The 18,858-nt window shown below is 37.5% G+C and overlaps 1 protein-coding gene across 14 annotated transcripts in view; it reads left to right on the forward strand.

The window, feature by feature from the left end:
* The window catches only part of LOC133657486 (regulating synaptic membrane exocytosis protein 1-like), a 273,490-nt gene that overhangs the window by 181,239 nt on the left and 73,393 nt on the right, over nucleotides 1–18,858 (forward strand). For 12 of the 14 annotated variants that reach the window (XM_062058859.1, XM_062058865.1, XM_062058868.1 and 9 more), the window contains exons 7-10: nucleotides 10,572–10,612; nucleotides 10,834–10,953; nucleotides 11,029–11,128; nucleotides 14,223–14,346. In XM_062058859.1, the coding sequence (XP_061914843.1) occupies nucleotides 10,572–10,612; nucleotides 10,834–10,953; nucleotides 11,029–11,128; nucleotides 14,223–14,346 (385 nt within the window). Of the gene's footprint in view, nucleotides 1–10,571; nucleotides 10,613–10,833; nucleotides 10,954–11,028; nucleotides 11,129–14,222; nucleotides 14,347–18,858 lie in introns of those variants that run through there. The other 2 variants (XM_062058863.1, XM_062058874.1) reach the window with 2 other exon arrangements.

Consider the following 18,858-nt stretch of genomic DNA (forward strand, 5'->3'; position numbering starts at 1 on the left):
TATTTACAATAAGTATTTACAAATATTAAGCAGTATTTCACTTAATGTGTGATAAAGTCTTTAAAGGCCTACTGAAATGAATTTTTTTTATTTAAACGGGGATAGCAGATCTATTCTATGTGTCATACTTGATCATTTCGCGATATTGCCATATTTTTGCTGAAAGGATTTAGTATAGAACAACGACGATAAAGATTGCAACTTTTGGTATCTGATAAAAAAAAGGCTTGCACCTACCGGAAGTAGCGTGACGTAGTCAGTTGAACATATACGCAAAGTTCCCTATTGTTTACAATGATGGCCGCATGAAGTGAGAGAGATTCGGACCGAGAAAGCGACAATTTCCCCATTAATTTGAGCGAGGATGAAAGATTTGTGGATGAGTAAAGTGCAAGTGAAGGACTAGTGGGGAGTTGAAGCTATTCAGATAGGGAAGATGCTGTGAGAGCCGGGGGTGACCTGATATTCAGCTGGGAATGACTACAACAGTAAATAAACACAAGACATATATATACTCTATTAGCCACAACACAACCAGGCTTATATTTAATATGCCACAAATTAATCCTGCATAAAAACACCTGCGTGTTTGTTATGCTAGCTCCTAGCTCCTCTGCTAGCTCCTAGCTCCATAGAACACGCCAATACAATTCAAACACCTGATCAACACACACAATCACTCAGCCCAAAAGACCGTTTACCTAACCCAAGGTTCATAAAGCTTATATATTTTTAAAAAGTTACGTACGTGACGCGCACATACGGTCAAGTTATCGAATGTTTAGCAGCCAAGGCTGCATACTCACGGTACCTGATATTCAGCTGGGAATGACTACAACAGTAAATAAACACAAGACATATATATACTCTATTAGCCACAACACAACCAGGCTTATATTTAATATGCCACAAATTAATCCTGCATAATAACACCTGCGTGTTTGTTATGCTAGCTCCTAGCTCCTCTGCTAGCTCCTAGCTCCATAGAACACGCCAATACAATTCAAACACCCGATCAACACACACAATCACTCAGCCCAAAAGACCGTTCACCTAACCCAAGGTTCATAAAGCTTATATATTTTTAAAAAGTTACGTACGTGACGCGCACTTACGGTACGGTACGTGTTATGCTAGCTCCTAGCTCCTCTGCTAGCTCCTAGCTCCATAGAACACGCCAATACAATTCAAACACATGATCAACACACACAATCACTCAGCCCAAAAGACCGTTCACCTAACCCAAGGTTCATAAAGCTTATATATTTTAAAAAAGTTACGTACATACGCAAAAAAAAGCCAAAGCTGCATACTCACAGTAGCACGTCTGCGTCTTTGTCATCCAAATCAAAGTAATCCTGGTAAGAGTCTGTGTTGTCCCAGTTCTCTACAGGCGTCTGTGTATCCAAATCAAAAGTCCTCCTGGTTAGAGTCTCTGTTATCCGAGTTCTTCCATCTTGACTGCATCTTTCGGGAATGTAAACAAAGAAGCGCCGGCTGTGTACTGTTGTGGCTGACTACGTTCGAAAAATACGTCCATTTCGCACCGACAACTTTCTTCTTTGCTTGCTTGGCTTCCTTCTCCATAATGCAATGAACATGATTGAAACAGATTCACGAACACAGATGTCCAGAATACTGTGGAATTATGAAATGAAAACAGAGCTTTTTCGTACCGGCTTCAATGTGGAAGGCATACCCGTGTTCGTCGGGCTACGTCACGCGCATACGTCATCCTCAGAGGCGTTTCGAACCGGAAGTTTAGCGGCAAATTTAAAATGTCACTTTATAAGTTAACCCGGCCGTATTGGCATGTGTTATAATGTTAAGATTTCATCATTGATATATAAACTATCAGACTGCGTGGTCGGTAGTAGTGGGTTTCAGTAGGCCTTTAACCTTATTTGTAATAGTAATCAAAAATGCTAAAAAATTCTCCTCAGCTTCCATCCACCACTGTCTCCAACCCAACATACCCCCTGAATGCCAGGCAAAGGCCTCTTTTTATATCCTAGGCCCCTCTCCCTGACTATCCCACAATGATGCTTTTAAATGTGTGTGATGACGTTAGCTCAGTTTGAAAATGACCTGATAAGTTGTGAATATGTTCTGTTTGACCAGAAATGTAGATTAAGGATAATGATGATAGTCGTAGGCATCAACTGTGCACTCTTGATGCTCTGCCAGGTTAAATGAAAGCTACGTTGTCACCGGTGTGAATGTGTGTGCGTATATGTGATGCGGTGTATGTTTAAGTGCGTGCGTGCGTCTGCGTTTAGTGCCGGGTGTTTCTCTGTGCGGGTCACCCGTAGATCTTGACGGAGCCACTCTGTCACAATATGTAATGTAGTAACAGGCACATTCATAATAACATGTAATATTTATGTATGTTGGTCATTTTAAGCATACGGCGGTGCATTAATTTCACAAACGCATCATGTTTGATATTTCCTTCTATAACAACAATTACGAATCATGGCAGATTTCATGAGAGCCAACAACAACTACTTTGGGACATAATATGATCCAAAACCTTATATTTTTTAACTTGAATATAAGGAGGATGAGCTATACGTTTTAGAAGCTTAGTGATAAGCAAATCCAGGAAGCAGCCCTGTTGCTAAGTGCTAAATAAGAAATGCAAACTAAAAACATAATACAACAATTACTGTACAGCCCTCTCATGGAATTTTTTCAAATGAGATTGGAAATTTTGTTTTTTTGGGAGTTTGAGTTTGGTGCAACAGGCTTCCGTAGCCAGTCAGTCTACAATGCAGTGCAGCAGACTAACTTAGTGTAGGTACAAAGTCAGCAGTCGTAGCTTAACTTCTACAGTTTGGAGAATATATGTCTGGAAGTAGTTATGATGTTCAAAGTGAAGTTTGTTCTATCGAAATCTCATAGTATGTCAGCTATTAACTCAGTTCAAAGATATGTGCAACAACACAAAACATCTCATTCTGATCTGCAGACACTTATGTATGGACACCAATGAATCAGAGACAAGCAACATACAACTGAGTGTTCATCAGTTCAGTATGAAAAGTCAGGAGTTCCAACTCTTGCCATGAACATCTACTCATCAAACATTTGTGACATGAAACATACCCCCACAATGCAGCTGCGCCTTAAATCCAGAAAGAGAGCTGTTCAGCAAGAATCGTAACTCTTACGGTGGGATGTTAATGAACGACAACCGGGTCTACTATCCTCAATGCAATGTCTCAACACCCAGACCTCCAGAGGCCCAAGTGGCAGCTACCTCAAACCTAGAAAAATATCTGATACAACGAGAGATGGTCAGCTGTGGATTACTGACCTTTGACTGTCAACCTGAAAATTTCTGAGCATGGAAAATGTTTTGCAGTCCACGATCTGAGCTTATCACCACTAAAGAAGCTTGACTTGCTTTCCAAATGGCTTGGACCACAGTCAAACATAGGTTTGAGAGGTTTCCCACGTGGAAGTCATTGACACAAGCAATATCCAGACTCATCAAGGAGGCCAAAAGTGCCATAAAAACTCTCACTAAACACTGGTGAGGAAATGAAGGGGTACAAGCAATCAACAGCGATCATCAAAGCTGCACAACAAAATGTCCTTAGGAAAGAGGCCCAGTGTCTCTCCAAAGTACAGCAGATCCCAAGACAAAGACCTCTCCAGAAACGGGCTCCGGTTCTAGACAAAAACAGATGATCATACATTGCCCCACTGTTAGTGAGAGTCTCAGAAGCTGCACCTCAGGGACACAATTTCACAGAGGGGGCTGTGAGATCAGCAGAACTTTGGATGATTGCGGGAGAGAAACCTGTCTCCAGTGTGATTCACAAGTGCATCATCTGCAAAAGACTGAGAGAAAAATTGGCCGAACAGAAGATGTCAGTCTTGCCAGCAGATACAATGTCATTGGAACCCCCTTTCACTCATGTTTGAACAGATGTCTTTGTTCAGTGGACAGTGACCTCCAGAAGGACAAGAGGGGGCTATTCTGAAAGCAAATGCTAGGCCCTTAAATTTACTTGACAGTGCACATTGAAGTCATTGAGTCCATGACCACTGCTGAGTCCATGACCAATGTTCTCAGACAGTTCACTGCAATTATGGGCCACATAAAATTACTCCGATCAGATCGGTGTACAAATTTCATCAAAGCATGTAAAGAGCTAAATTTCAAAATTGTAGATTCTGTCCTAAAAACCTAACTTGAAGATAACAAATGCACTTGGATCTGCAATCCTCCTGGTTCGTCCCCCATTGGTAGAGTTTGGGAACAGAGGATAGGCATCGCGCAATGCATTCTGGATGATTTTCTCCTCAAGACTCACACACCATCTGATGCATGAGATACAAATCACCTTGTTGGCAGAGGTCACTGCGATCATATCCTTAAGACCAATGGTTCCAGTTTCATCTGACCCAGATGTTCCTGCAATTCTCATTCAGTCATTGTTGCTAACGCAAAAACTCTGCCATCAAAGTCAGCAGTCTTACCTTAACTTCCACAGAGTTTGGAGATTATATGCCAGTAAGTAGTTGAGCATATGTTGTTTAATGGCAAGTTTGTTCTATCAACATTAAGATTAAAAGATTAAAGTACCAATGATTGTCACACACACACTAGATGTGGTGAAATTTGTCCTCTGCATTTGTCCCATCCCCTTGGGGAGCAGTGGGCAGCAGCGGCGCCGCGCCCGGGGATCATTTTGGTGATTTAACCCCCAACTCCAACCCTATGTTGCTGAGTGCCAAGCAGGGAGGTTATGGGTCCCATTTTACATCTAATAATATCGAACTTTGCAACAGTTTAGAACAATTGAGATGCTAATTCCCGGCAAAATCCATTGTATGTTAGTATCAAGCTGGCAGAATATGTACTAACTTTTTTACTGTATAGTTTCAGTTGCTTGTTTTTGCTCATACCAGCGTGTATTGCCGATTTACAACAGTTTTAACATGTTTTTGGCATTTCATGTGTAATAATGTACATCATTTCATTTGTTTAGTTTTAGAGTAATTTACTTCGGAGGCAACCAAAAAACAACCTCAACTTGGAAGTTTTTTCGTCCTTAAATGGAACGACTGTTTACCTTTCTGTTAACTAAATACCTACATTCAGGGAGAGCAGAAAAATCACCTAGTGTACAATTTCTGATCTCACTAGGATGGTGACTGATGGAAGTTCATATATTATCTTTCAGATGAAGAATTAATCATAATCCTTAAGCAGGTAAAAAAAAAAAAAAAAAAAAGGTGGCCGCAAACGAGCGTCTTTTCGTGTCTTTGTCACAATTCCCGAGTCTAAGTTGACTGTCAAAGTTGACCAACTTCACGGTTTATGGCAACAATGTTCTACTATACAAGTGAGAGGCATTATTTATAATCTAAAATTAACTTTTACCAACTCAGAGGCAATGCAGCAGCTCTGTGTCAGTATGTCAATAGCTGCATAAGCTTTTTAGCTCTCTGTAATCACGGCGCCGCTAAAAGTAGTTCCTCTGCGTTCGCGTTAAAGATAACAATATTGCCAATACTTGGTTAATCCATGTATGCAGGTTACGACATGTAAATGGAGTATTGTTGGTGGTTTATGGAGATTTTTCAAGAGGGTTTTATGAGCGCTATAGTGAATTATGAAGTGAAGTGAATTATATTTGTATAGCGCTTTTCTCTAGACTCAAAGCGCTTTACATAGTGAAACCCATTTAAACCAGTGTGCGTGGCACTGGGAGCAGGTGGGTAAAGTGTCTTGCTTAAAGACAAACGACAGTGACTAGGATGGCGGAAGCGAGGCTCGAACCTGGAACCCTCAAGTGCTACCAACCAAGCAACGCCACCCAGGTGATAGATGACTCCCGTTAGCTTCAGTCGCCATTGTGGCCATAATGATGCCACTTGTAAAGAGGATAACCTTCACGTCCATGTTTAAATTACAGCTGAGTCCAGTAACAACATAAAATGTAGATTGTTACTCAAACTGCTGTAGTAATATTGAATAAAAGCTCAGCAGAAAAAAGACAATAAAGAGGAAGTCTAGAGTCACTTTTATCTGAGACTTTTGTCAAAACATGTCAAGACACTTCTCAGACAAATCAAACACGCTTCACAATAATAGCGCTACACATTACATCATGTCTAACCACCAAAACAATTAAAAATTGTCTTACATTACGATAATGCTTTGTCAAAGATGTTTTGTAATGTGTGTAATGGGATATTTTTACCAAAATAAATGTGTCATGGCAGATTGAAATAAAGTGTATATTATTTTATAACATGTTCTGACTGATAGTCCGCAATTACAGAATGTTTAGCAGGCTGAATATTACATTTTATTCATAAATAGAGAAGGTTAAAAAATGGTCATGCAGAGATGTGAATACCATTAACTTTACAACATGTAATGTATTTATTCAGGTAGAAATACCACAGATTACATTACCTATCATCTTTGACAATCAGACCATGATCGTAACAATCCACATTTTATTTTATTAATGCGTGAAACTGGTATATAAACATGGTGTAGCTCCTTTCCTGTGAATGCAAGTGCTTCTACAGCAGGAATACAATTTCGGTATTCCTACAAAATACAAAATCTGGCAAGAAGCCAACACACTGCACGTATTTTATTTTTATTTTTTAAAAGCGTGTTTATATCCTTTTTGTGGTGAGCTTTGTAGAAATGCATAATGTTTAAGAAAACATTTTATTCAAGCAAAGTAATTTTCCTGTCATGGTAATATAAACTTGAAAATGATCCGTCTAAGGCACACTTATTAATGACGAAAAATTATATTTGTCTGTGATTGATTTCAGTTAATTTTAAGTTAACTATGAATAAACTGCGATTGATCGTGGTAAAGTATTTTAATCAATTGACAGCCCAAATAAATACCTTAAAAAATAGGAGACACATTATATTTACCTAAAGAAGAGCAGGATATAAGTAGCAGGTACATTTGCATGCTTTTTGTAACATCGAGAAAATGATGTGACCCAACTTGAAAAATGTCTCATCTATAAGCACCGAGAATGAGCCTAGAATTGTTTTTTTTCATTTACTCAATATTACGGCATTTCTTATAAAGAAGCCTTGGTGTCTATTAAACTCCATCCATCCATTTGCTGCCGCTTGTTAATTGGCAGAATGGGAAGTTAAGTATTTTGCCACATTACCCTTTGAAACAATAGACACGGGTTTGAGTCCCGTCTGGTCCATGTAATATTTACAGTGTTAGGAAAAACAACATTATATATGTGGTGAACTGCTAGCTTTGCCGCCTTCTCCCGGGCTGTGGGGGGACGTTGATGCACAGTATGATAAATCTTTGAGCAAGAGCGTACTTGATTGATCAGCGACCATCATAGCAAGTTCTGCAGTACTGGGTGATATCTAGCCAAAATATAACTTCCTCTGTGCAGCCAGGCAACCAGACCGAAATTATGTCATCTCAGGTCTTTGAACTCATAATACTAAAATGTACTCATAAGGGCATGTTTGTGTGTGCGTGAGGGTTTCCCACTATGACCTCTATGACCCTTCTATAGAGCGATCGCTGTTACCAGCCTGCAGTAAAACCATATCACAAAACACAATTAGTGGCCTACCCTTTGATTTAGTATAGGAATAACAGAATACTTTGATCATGAACATCATTGAACATAATTAGATGAATATATATATATATATATACATATATATATATATATATATATATATATATATATATATATATATATATATATATATATATATATATATATATATATATATATATATATATATATATATATATATTTATGCTTATTCAGATGTATTTCACATTAATGATCAAACAAACAAATCTGTTTTAAAATGTATATAGACTTATGACTGTAAGGCATTTGCAATGAATGTAGTTACCAATATTGTTGATTACCAATTGATTTTGAACACAAAACTGAAAAGTATTGTGACTGTTATTCATAGAGACCTGTCCGCAGAGTCTTACCATCGACAGATTTACTAAGCCTTACTTTTGAGAAGTGGACGCTATCCACCTGCGCATGTCACACGTAATGGTCATACATTATTACCTGCCCGAAAAGATCCACCCCAGTTTACAAGAACTGACTGGCCTCTTGCTCTAGGAGGAATGTAATCTTTCACCAAATGCAAAACATGTAATTTCTTAGACTAGCAGATACTACATATAATAGTGGCGTTACAGTACTAACACCATTACTTTCACTAGTAACGAGTAATCTAATTAATTACTTTTATGTATATTAAAATACTGTTTTCGATGTGTTTGCTGTAACATGGCACACTAGTTTTGATGTTCTTGTATGTCAACAAGACAGCATCAGAAACACGGCAAGTTCACTGCAGGAAGTAACTTTTTACTGATGAAAGCAACAACCATCACCACACTAAAATGACTTGATATTACGTAAACAGACACAATCACACAGCAGAAACATGCAGGCTAAGTACAAACACACATGCATATACTCATACTACTACTACATGTGTGTGTGAATGAATGATGGGTTCCCACTTCTCTGTGAGCGCTTTGAGTATCTAATAATAGAAAAGCGCGATATAAAATCTAATTCATTATTATGATTTATTACATGGACACAATGAACAACAAATCAATGATTGAAGTGACAGGCTTGCAATCGTCACAATACCACGTTCTTGGACATGAGACAAGACAGTCATCGTAGCACATTCAGTGTTTCCCATAAACTGCCTAGATACCTGTGGTAGTGGGGGCGTGGCTATGGGCGTGGTCACCATGACATCATGGAGTAATTTGCATCATTTATTACAATGATATGATTTTCTCTAAAAAGGCTAAAAAAATGTATACTTACTAATTAATAATAACAGTTTTGTTTTAAACGTCCATCCATCCATCCATCCATTTTACAATATAATTACAACACTTTATGTACATATTTATATACAGATTTGAACAATAAGTTATTCAATGAAATATATTTATTAATTGTGGTTCTTACAAAAAATATACTGTATCTTATAAAATATAAAAGCTAAAATGTCTCTTAAAGCTCTGCCCCTTTAATTAGTGCATACTAAATAATTTAACTTTAGCCTACTACTACAACCATATTATTTACCAGCAACATAAAGTGAAACAGAGGCAGAGGTGTCCTGCCACAGTCAGTAACAAATAAACAGAAAACAGTAGTGGTCAAATACAAATAAGGCAACAAGAGAAGTGTCCTACACTTCTCTTTTGTAAAGTAAATCTGAACAGCCTATATGGGCATCTACATCAACTATATGATTTGCCTGAGAAGCTGGACAGGACAACAAAAAAATATATATATTTGTGGCGGACGTAATTCTTTCGTGGCGGGCCGCCACAAATAAATTAATGTGTGGGAAACACTGACATTCCATCTCTTTATTAACTAGCGCTAACACAATGCAGTGAAAATATTCTACAAAGCTGCCATCACTGTCTGTGTTCTGACGAAGCATGCTGGCAAACTACCTCTGCTAAGCTACAAACACAGCTAAGGTAAAATGCTGCTCTGAGCACGCTCTCACTGACGTCACACGTCACCTGGCAACAGGCACCGCCTTTTAAAGGCACACAGACAGACACTGCTCTCATGAAACTTCTCTCAACTGCATATGCCAGATATATATATATTTTTTTTTTTTTTTTTTTTTTTTTTTTTTCAAGAAACACATGAATTACACTGCAAAAACTGAAATCTAAATAAGATTGAATATCTCAAATAAGGGTGATATTTGCTTATTTTCTGTCTGATAAGATAATTTTTCTCACTAAGCAGATTTTATGTTAGAGTGTTTTACTTGTTTTAAGGGTTTTGGTCCTAAATGATCTCAGTAAGATATTACAGCTTGTTGCTTAGATCTTATGACTTATATTGAGTAAAACATGCTTGAAACTAGAATATCAACTGTTGCAAAGCTGTGTCATCAACACTCACAAGTATAAAACTACTTTTTTAAAGTAATAATTTCTTATTTCAAGCATGAAAAAAAAAGGACTTTGACACAATTGTGTCTCATATTAAAACAGTTGACAGCCAAATGGACTTTGCTGTTTTATTTTCAATGAAACAATAGAAAATACGTACTCATATAGTAGTACAGTTGTTATTAGTGAGAATATACTTATTTTAAGATATTTTTGGGTTCATTGAGCTTAGCTAATTTGACTTGTTTTGGAAAGTATTGACAAGCCAAATTTTCTTGTTCTATTGGCAGATAATTTTTCTTAGTTCCAACAAAATACCCCTCATTTTTGTATTTTTTTGTTCTTGTTTTTGTACACTGACTTTTTGCAGTGTACTTACCACAGAAATTAGTATTACTCATTGAAAAATATAATGAAATACTTTTTAAAAATAATTTTTAGAACACTGATTTTTTATTTCTTTTACCCTACTGTTTAATAGGGATTGTTTTTAATTAAAAAAAGAAGGAAATTTGTACTCATTTTTACAGGAAATTTCCCATTTTTGAAATGCGAATGATTAAATGAATGAGTGTAGTGATTCGATCACTTATCTTCTTCTTGCAGGGGACTGGGAGTGCTACCCTCATGACCCCACTGTATGGCATGTAAGTCTTAAGTTTCTAATTTGATTACTATTTCCAAAAGAAAGTATAATCCCATTCAACTGTGAAAAAAAGATACATATGATATGATATGGAGGATAAGAAGTATATTGTTATGTCATCATATTGTTTATTGTTGTCAAGATATTTTATTGTAGCTCAGTTGTATGTGTAATGTCACATAGCTATTGTACGTCTTAAGTTTAGTCAACATTTGTTTTGAGTTGCAGCATCCTGTTACATGGCAGCCCTCAAAGGAGGGTGACCATCTGATTGGCAGAATCACCCTAAGTAAGAGGAGCGCAACCATGACAAAAGAAGCTGGCAGTCTGCTGGGGTTGAAGGTATCTGCGATACAAACATGCAATATGTTGTTTCAAGTTGTGTTACTCAACACATCTCTCGTGTTTTCTTTGCAGGTGGTAGGAGGAAGAATCACAGAGTCAGGGAGATTAGGTGCCTTCATCACCAAGGTGAAGAAGGGCAGCCTGGCTGATGTGGTTGGGCATCTGAGAGCAGGTACTCACAAATCTCATACCTCCTCAAGCGAACATGTTTGGACCTTAAAAATGTATTTATTAAATTAAACATTTTCAATCACATTTACAATATTGTATCAGTACTTTATATTAATAACAATACACTGCATCCATAGTCAAGTATTTTTAACTTTGTAAGTTGCAAAATTACAGCATATCCTGAATCAATGTTCCCTCAAATGTGCACGTTTGAGCAGTTACACACTGCTCACGCATCCTCTGTGCAAATTACATTTATGCCGTGCACAAAATCATACTGTTCTGTATCAGAAATCAAATCAACTGTTAACAAAATAAACACATAACTATTTATTCTGTTTGATTTTGCACGGCACCTGTGCGTAGGGTTGGGTATCGTTTGAATTCGAACGATTCCGATTCCGATTCCAATTCTTTGTTTCGATTCCGATTCCTGACGATTCCGGTTCTTTTAAGAGGCAGGGTCGAAAAAAAGTTTAGGATATTTTAAATGAGCTGGCTAACCTACAGTCTTTCTGAATGAAATAGTCTGACATTCTCCATCAATTTTAATTCTATTAACTTTTTATGAACTTTACTATACATTTCTCACAGGGCTGTTTTCAACTAGAATATAAATATCAAATCTATGAACTTGAATATAAATATTATAAATTATGAATACATTTTCCCAGGGGTACACTTTCCTCAAGAGAGCTTTATTTTTGAAAACCTCATGAAAACACATTTACACACACAAGTGTATGATGCTGCAGGTACTTAAAAAGGTTACCGTGCTCCCACTGATGGGCTAACCTGGTGCAGAAAAGCAAATAAACAATAAGAAACAACTTGCAAAACCCAGTCCAGATTAGCAGCAGGTACAGTATAAAATCAGAGACAGTTCTTGTTTAGGAAAATGACCATATCCGCCTTCTCAGGCAGGATGCGTGAGCATTCTGGACAGATAGTGTCTCCTGCTGTGGAAAATACACGTTCGCTGGGTGTGGAAGAAGCTTGAACGCATAAATAGGAGAAAGCGCGATCTGACAGCAAAGGAGAAGTCTTTTGTTGGTTCCACCGGACCACCACCATGCAGCAGGGTCGTCAGACATAAGTATCGGTGGAACGTCCTGGTACATCTGCAGCTCTCTCTCCACTCGTTTCTTGATGGACATGGAGCTCTGTTATTTCGCGGTTATTTCATTTTTTTTTTGTAAAGTAAAGCCACACTTTCGACCGCCGACGCCCGCTATCCATGCTTGAGCTTGACTGATTCGCTCGGCTATGCTAACACTTCCGGCGGTGGGCGCTTCTTCGTTGGTGCTCAGCGGCTTCTTCTTCCGGTTCGGCGGACTTTTTTTTTTTTTTTTTTTTTCCGGTCGGCGGACTGGGTATCGAAAATAGGAATCAAAATTTAAACTTTTGAACGATTCCGGGAGAATCGGAAAGTTAGTCCCGGTTCCAATCGATACTCGATACTCGATACCCAACCCTACATGTGTGTGAGAAGCGGTCACAACAGATAAACAATGTTCATCAACACTGTTCAATTATTGTAACATCGAGACGCTTTGAGGAGGACAGGAATTCCATCAGCCACTTTATTGAGCAAAACTGTTTATAGTCGGCGGTAATCACACCAAAAACATTTGCAAAAACTTCTATCTAGCAAAACTGGTCATTTTTTGCCGAACAAAAACGCCAAAACCAACTCTTTGTCATATCTGATATCAACAGCAGCCGCTCATTCTCTCTCACCTGCACCAATACACACACTCATGGCACACTGATGTGTTTATGGCCACACAAAAAGTCAGACAACTCAGACACCACGCATAAACTCTAAATGCCAGGTTGTTACACGATGACTCCCTCATCAGATTTGTGCTTATTCTTCTGTAATGTGTTAATAATGTTAATTTATGGATATTCATCATGAAATATACTAAATTACATAAATGCTAATAAAAATATATATTTTACAGACAGACAGTTACAGAAATGTACACTTTATTCCATAATTGTGCAACATGAGAATGTTTTAAGGGGAACAAAATGTGATCTCTGAAAGGAGTACACATTATTTCCAAAGTACAGACACACAATATTAGTGCATAGCTCATAAAAAACAATTAATTGTTGTTATTTTCATTGTAAGTGGGCCAAATCCACTATATCAGAACATTTTCTCATGGGAATAACTGCTGTTATTTGATTATAATAATAAGACATTTAAATTGTTATGATGTCAGGTTTGAGACAGGTGTGCTGCTGGTATGGCCACAGTGTGCACGTTTGCTCACTCCCAATGCTCTGGGAGTTTTTGTGTATGCTCACACACTTGAAAAATTAGAGGCAACATTGTCCTGAATGTGTCTTTCATTTTTGTGGACTGTGTTGCAGTTGATGTGTACATGCACAAAGCACTTGCGAAGCGTCCAATAATATTTTGTTATGTCATTCCGGCAATATACTGTACAGCTCACATCACACAGGGAGTATGGAAATGATTGCCATTAAAAGATGTGATATTATTGTATAATGATTATTATAATGATTATATAAGTAAACTTTGATTGATTGATGATGTTTTCACCGGCTTTACAGATCTGAGTTAATTTGTTTCTTTCTACTACATTGTGGTTCAACACAAGTTTGTCAGCATTCACACACACATGATTTAATGCCAAGTTGTTCTACTGTATTTGTGGTTCATGATATCTCCATGAATGTCATCTTTATGGTGCTTTCGGAACAGTCACTTCTCACAATATTTGTATGTACCCATAAAGTGGAGACCATAGCCAATACCTAACACTGGTAACAACTTCTTTATTTCTTATGTTTAAGTGAGGCCCGTACACACGGTTCTGCTGATTAAAATTCTAACAAAGTCGATTAATTACATACTGTATGTCTAAGCTAAAATGCTCTTCATAATATGCAGTGCGCTGTTTCAATGCTTGGTAAATGGTTTTATCAATTTGTTAACACTCCAGGGAAACCATTGAGTGTTAGATTAGATGATTATATTATAATGTCAGCACAATGTATATATCGCTACTCACATTAAATGACTTTCACATAAGATATTGGACAATGTCTTCTTTCAGGGGATGAGGTTTTACAGTGGAATGGGAAGCTGCTACCAGGAGCCACCATGAAGGAAGTTTACAACATCATCCTCGAATCTCAAGCTGAACCACAAGTGGAGCTAGTTGTTTCCAGGCCTATTGGGTAAGTTAAGAGCAGACCCTCCCATAAGTAAAATATGTAATTATGTTGTTATCATTACTATTATTATTTTATTTTTTTTAGTTAAGTGGACAATTAAAACATCAAATACAAACACAATTTTGTCAGTGCACTGACTCAAAAGTGGACTGCAACTGCAGCATTATGCTCACTGGACTCTTTTTCATATACGCAGGATCAAAAATGACACCTTCCCAAAGTTTGGATTGGCTGATTATTAATTAGAGTTTGAGGCAAAATCTTAAATAGTTGTTCTTCTCCTCTTCTCCAGGTTGTGCAGGTGTACCTTTGATGTAGGTCAGGGGTGTCCAAACTTTTTCCACTGAGGGCCGCACACGGAAAAATTAAAGCATGTGGGGGCCATTTTGATATTTTTCATTTTCAAACCATAACAAAATATATGCATTTTTTATTTATTTTACCTTTAGGGGTCCCGGGGACAATAAAGGGTCTCAGTCATTAAATGTTAAAAATAAGTCAGATTATTATTTTTTTAAAATAATTTAACGCTTACAGTAAATCTCTATATCAACTTCAAGTTGATATAAAGTAATACAAATTAAAAAAAATGTTTTATGGCTTTTCTGTCAAAAACAACTTAGTTTTTTTTATAGTAAAACTGAAATATGCAGTATTTAGTAATTAGAGCCCTAAAAGATCAATAATGCAGGACGCCATTGATTTTAATTCTTTCATATTTTTGAGTAATCACAGTGAAAAAATACATAAAAAATCACTAAATATATTTGGGATCCAAAAGGTGCCCCACTCATAAAGTGATACATTTTTATTAGGTTTTTCTTTTACTTTCAACACTTAAAGGCCTACTGAAACCCACTACTACCGACCACGCAGTCTGATAGTTTATATATCAATGATGAAATCTTAACATTATAACACATGCCAATACGGCCGGGTTAACTTATAAAGTGACATTTTAAATTTGCCGCTAAACTTCCGGTTCGAAACGCCTCTGAGGATGACGTATGCGCGTGACGTAGCCCGACGAACACGGGTATGCCTTCCACATTGAAGCCGGTACGAAAAAGCTCTGTTTTCATTTCATAATTCCACAGTATTCTGGACATCTGTGTTCGTGAATCTGTTTCAATCATGTTCATTGCATTATGGAGAAGGAAGCCAAGCAAGCAAAGAAGAAAGTTGTCGGTGCGAAATGGACGTATTTTTCGAACGTAGTCAGCCACAACAGTACACAGCCGGCGCTTCTTTGTTTACATTCCCGAAAGATGCAGTCAAGATGGAAGAACTCGGATAACAGAGACTCTAACCAGGAGGACTTTTGATTTGGATACACAGACGCCTGTAGAGAACTGGGACAACACAGACTCTTACCAGGATTACTTTGATTTGGATGACAAAGACGCAGACGTGCTACTGTGAGTATGCAGCTTTGGCTTTTTTTTGCGTATGTACGTAACTTTTTTAAAATATATAAGCTTTATGAACCTTGGGTTAGGTGAACGGTCTTTTGGGCTGAGTGATTGTGTGTGTTGATCATGTGTTTGAATTGTATTGGCGTGTTCTATGGAGCTAGGAGCTAGCAGAGGAGCTAGGAGCTAGCATAACACGTACCGTACCGTAAGTGCGCGTCACGTACGTAACTTTTTAAAAATATATAAGCTTTATGAACCTTGGGTTAGGTGAACGGTCTTTTGGGCTGAGTGATTGTGTGTGTTGATCGGGTGTTTGAATTGTATTGGCGTGTTCTATGGAGCTAGGAGCTAGCAGAGGAGCTAGGAGCTAGCATAACAAACACGCAGGTGTTATTATGCAGGATTAATTTGTGGCATATTAAATATAAGCCTGGTTGTGTTGTGGCTAATAGAGTATATATATGTCTTGTGTTTATTTACTGTTGTAGTCATTCCCAGCTGAATATCAGGTACCGTGAGTATGCAGCCTTGGCTGCTAAACATTCGATAACTTGACCGTATGTGCGCGTCACGTACGTAACTTTTTAAAAATATATAAGCTTTATGAACCTTGGGTTAGGTAAACGGTCTTTTGGGCTGAGTGATTGTGTGTGTTGATCAGGTGTTTGAATTGTATTGGCGTGTTCTATGGAGCTAGGAGCTAGCAGAGGAGCTAGGAGCTAGCATAACAAACACGCAGGTGTTTTTATGCAGGATTAATTTGTGGCATATTAAATATAAGCCTGGTTGTGTTGTGGCTAATAGAGTATATATATGTCTTGTGTTTATTTACTGTTGTAGTCATTCCCAGCTGAATATCAGGTCACCCCCGGCTCTCACAGCATCTTCCCTATCTGAATAGCTTCAACTCCCCACTAGTCCTTCACTTGCACTTTACTCATCCACAAATCTTTCATCCTCGCTCAAATTAATGGGGAAATTGTCGCTTTCTCGGTCCGAATCTCTCTCACTTCATGCGGCCATCATTGTAAACAATAGGGAACTTTGCGTATATGTTCAACTGACTACGTCACGCTACTTCCGGTAGGTGCAAGCCTTTTTTTTATCAGATACCAAAAGTTGCAATCTTTATCGTCGTTGTTCTATACTAAATCCTTTCAGCAAAAATATGGCAATATCGCGAAATGATCAAGTATGACACATAGAATAGATCTGCTATCCCCGTTTAAATAAAAAAAATTCATTTCAGTAGGCCTTTAAGTTACGAGATCAACTTCAGATATATCTGTCCATTTTATGCTGGAACTATTATTTTATTTGTTTTATGCGCTTTTGTCAAAGAAAACTTTGATGTTTTTATATGGCTACTACACAATATATGCAATATTTACCACATAAAACATTTTAAAGTGAAATATTTGAAGTAATTGGAGCCCTGAAAATAATTCATTATAACATGGATTTTTTTGTCATTATTTTTTTTTTTGAGCAATGGCAAAAAAAAGAAAAATGAAGAAAGACAAAAGAAAAAAAACATCCTGCATGGCAGCTTTTGTGTCAACGTTGCAACTTTTTCTCGTTAGATTTCACCTCATTCCACTTTTTTTATTGTTCTTTTTTATTTTTACAATAGTATTTCCAGAATGTGTGGCGGGCCGGTAAACAATTAGCTGCGGGCCGCAAATGGCCCCCGGGCCGCACTTTGGACACCCCTGATGTGGGCTGTTTCAAGCTTGGAACCAATTCATATCACATTGTATCCCCCCTTTAAAATGCACTTGCTGTGTATCCACTGGAATTATGGAATAAATACATAATATATAATCTTCTAAATAAAACTGGACAGAGGCAGTATATATATTTACATATGAAACAATGTTTCTCAAAAGATATTTGGTGGAAGAAGAATAAATGTTTTTAAAAAGGGAGGGACTTTTGAAAGCAAATACACAAAATATGGCATAATTATTCATTAGATACGGTCAACGTCAGTTTTATGTACATGTATAGCACATTATTAAAATTACTGCTGCATAGAGTGCTGTAAACAAAAGAAAAAACACTACTAAAGGGGTTTTAAAAATATAATGATTTTATGTACAGATAAAACATCACAACTGAATGAAAGAAAAACATGAAAACAAGTAAAGACAAAGGGGCTGATCTGCTAAAGGTTTTCATGTTTTAAAATACAAGCAAACTAATCTAGTGAGCTTTTGTGCTGAGCATTGCATCTCTTCAATGACCCAAATAGTTGACGCAATGAATGTAGTATTTTTGTCTTCATGTGTTTGCAGAATATATGCTAAATAACAGAACACCCACAATAGTGTGAGGAGGAAATCCGAATGTACTCACTTGATTTATCAAGCCTGAAACTGTTGGTGACCGCTGTTTTTTCGGCTGTATTCAACACGTTTGGAAACTATGTGCAAAATGGTTCAGTCATGCACAAATGGCTGTGAGTAAGAGGTAATTGGTGCGATTAAAGATGATGGCTTGAAAACCCTCTGTCCGTGTGCGAGGCAACAAACTTGAACTGTCAAAAACTAAAATATTAGACACATTGTCTATGCAGCAATGCCATTTTATTGCTGCTGGATGGCTTAAGGGGCTGATTAGGAACCAGCAGACACCAAAACAGATTCAATGTATCTGTTTTTTTAATTACACACATTTCTTCTATATAGGGAATGTATTCATGTATCTGCTATATGAAAATACTGCTTGCAACATGCATGTTCTTGCACTGGATCATTCCAGTGCACCAGTGTAGTTGTAGCCGGTGTTTTTGACACAATTATGTTGTCTGCCAGAGTGCTCCTTTGACGAGCTAAAAAGTGGGATCCATTGTCCGGATCCTGCTGGAGGAGTGCTTCTTTTAGCCCAGAAACTGATAATAGTTGTGTGCTGCATGTTTTACAAGATAGCATAACACCACAGGTTGGAGCATGGATGTGCAGTAAAATAAGTGTATCCATGGTGACAGTCTGTATTACACAAATCCTCAGATCACCCTAAACTGGCCCACTAATAATACAAACAATTTTATAGTTTGCACATGCTATTTGTCTTATGTAGGATGTTAGTAATCAGGCCC

This window comes from Entelurus aequoreus, linkage group LG09, assembly GCF_033978785.1.
Source record: "Entelurus aequoreus isolate RoL-2023_Sb linkage group LG09, RoL_Eaeq_v1.1, whole genome shotgun sequence".
NCBI lineage: Eukaryota > Metazoa > Chordata > Actinopteri > Syngnathiformes > Syngnathidae > Entelurus > Entelurus aequoreus.